Source organism: Chelmon rostratus, chromosome 21, assembly GCF_017976325.1.
Source record: "Chelmon rostratus isolate fCheRos1 chromosome 21, fCheRos1.pri, whole genome shotgun sequence".
Classification (NCBI taxonomy): Eukaryota; Metazoa; Chordata; class Actinopteri; order Chaetodontiformes; family Chaetodontidae; genus Chelmon; species Chelmon rostratus.
Window position 1 is genome coordinate 17,670,956 of NC_055678.1, and position 1,281 is coordinate 17,672,236.

The 1,281-nt window shown below is 42.3% G+C and overlaps 1 protein-coding gene across 2 annotated transcripts in view; it reads right to left on the reverse strand.

Moving 5' to 3' along the window:
• The window catches only part of LOC121624537 (myosin phosphatase Rho interacting protein), a 41,766-nt gene extending 40,872 nt beyond the window's left edge, over positions 1 to 894 (reverse strand). For both annotated transcript variants that reach the window (XM_041962285.1, XM_041962284.1), the window contains exon 1: positions 17 to 894. In XM_041962285.1, the coding sequence (XP_041818219.1) occupies positions 17 to 86 (70 nt within the window). In that variant the 5' untranslated portion in view covers positions 87 to 894. The remainder of the gene's footprint in view (positions 1 to 16) is intronic.
• Between the last annotated feature and the right edge of the window lie 387 nt (positions 895 to 1,281).

Below are 1,281 nucleotides of genomic sequence, written 5' to 3' on the forward strand. Positions count from 1 at the left end.
CGTGGTTTGAAGCAGTTCTGACATTTACTTTTGTTGAAAAAGTTCGCCTGGAATTTCCTACAAGGGTTTTCTTTTGCGGTAGACATTATATTTCACCTAGTTACTTTTTTTTTAACTGTGGAGGACTTTTATCAACAGTGGAGTTGTAATCCCGCTGTTTTCTTGTGCGTCTCTTCTATCCCAAATTGGAAAAAGCTCCTGCACTCCGATGCATTTTCAAGTAAAAAGACCAAGCAGGAGTTGAAGTGTTCGGGGGACAACTTTCAAATCAAACGCTTCTTTTGTCTGTCTAGTTGTATCCAATTGCTGCTTCCCAATAAATAATTAGCTGCCATCAAGCCAGCCTTCTCATCACTCAGTCAGTGATGAATGCTTTTTAGTCCATGGCCTGCAACCACAAAGCGAGAGAGAGGAGGCTAATATCCTGTTAGCTTGCCAGTGGATTTCCAAATCAATAACGTGATGGCGTACGCCACAAAAACATTTGCACACAGTTATCGCCTTTAAGCTCCGAGGCGATAGTGTCCATTAAGCACGACAGACTCCCATGTGAAGGACCCAACCCGAAAGAAAGCTTGCAGTCAGGCAGCAGGCTACTATCCCAGTCGCTGCAGTCAGTCCATGCGAAGTTCATCCAGTGCACCTTTGCTCAGCTACGGTTAGCCCAGTTAGCTAGCTCGCATACAGGGTAGCTAATGAAATCCTCTCCTGGCTGGCGTCTTAAACTTGACTTTTAAAAAAGAGACGGTCCGAAAATCCAGTGGCCGTGCTTTTCTCCCAGGTAGAGACGCTACATGCAGGGAAAGCCCCCCTTGACCAGTCACAAATGGCAAAACAAGTGTTTTGGGTTTGGTTCCATAACTAGCCTGGTTAGCAGCACTAGGTTTATTTTCTTCTTTGGGAACGGAGAGAGAACACACATACACACACAGGATCCTGGAATTCTATGGAGTCTCGCGATAACTGCTCATTGTCGCCGCCCACAGAGAGAACACAGTTACTGAGCTTTTCAATACATTATCATTATGACCCTTGTAACACTAGACAACCTTATTGTAAAAATTAGAGGCTGTTCATAGCATATTTAAATCTAATATAAATTACTTAAGATTCCTAAAAAGCTAAAAAAGTTCCCTTTGTTACTTTCCACCACATGCCTGCAAAATATTGCCTGCAATATGTACTGTACTATCAAAAGTAGAAGTACTCACAAAGAAGGGAAAAAATCCCTTGTAAATCACATATTATTATACATTATATCCCTGGATTTCTATCACTGGT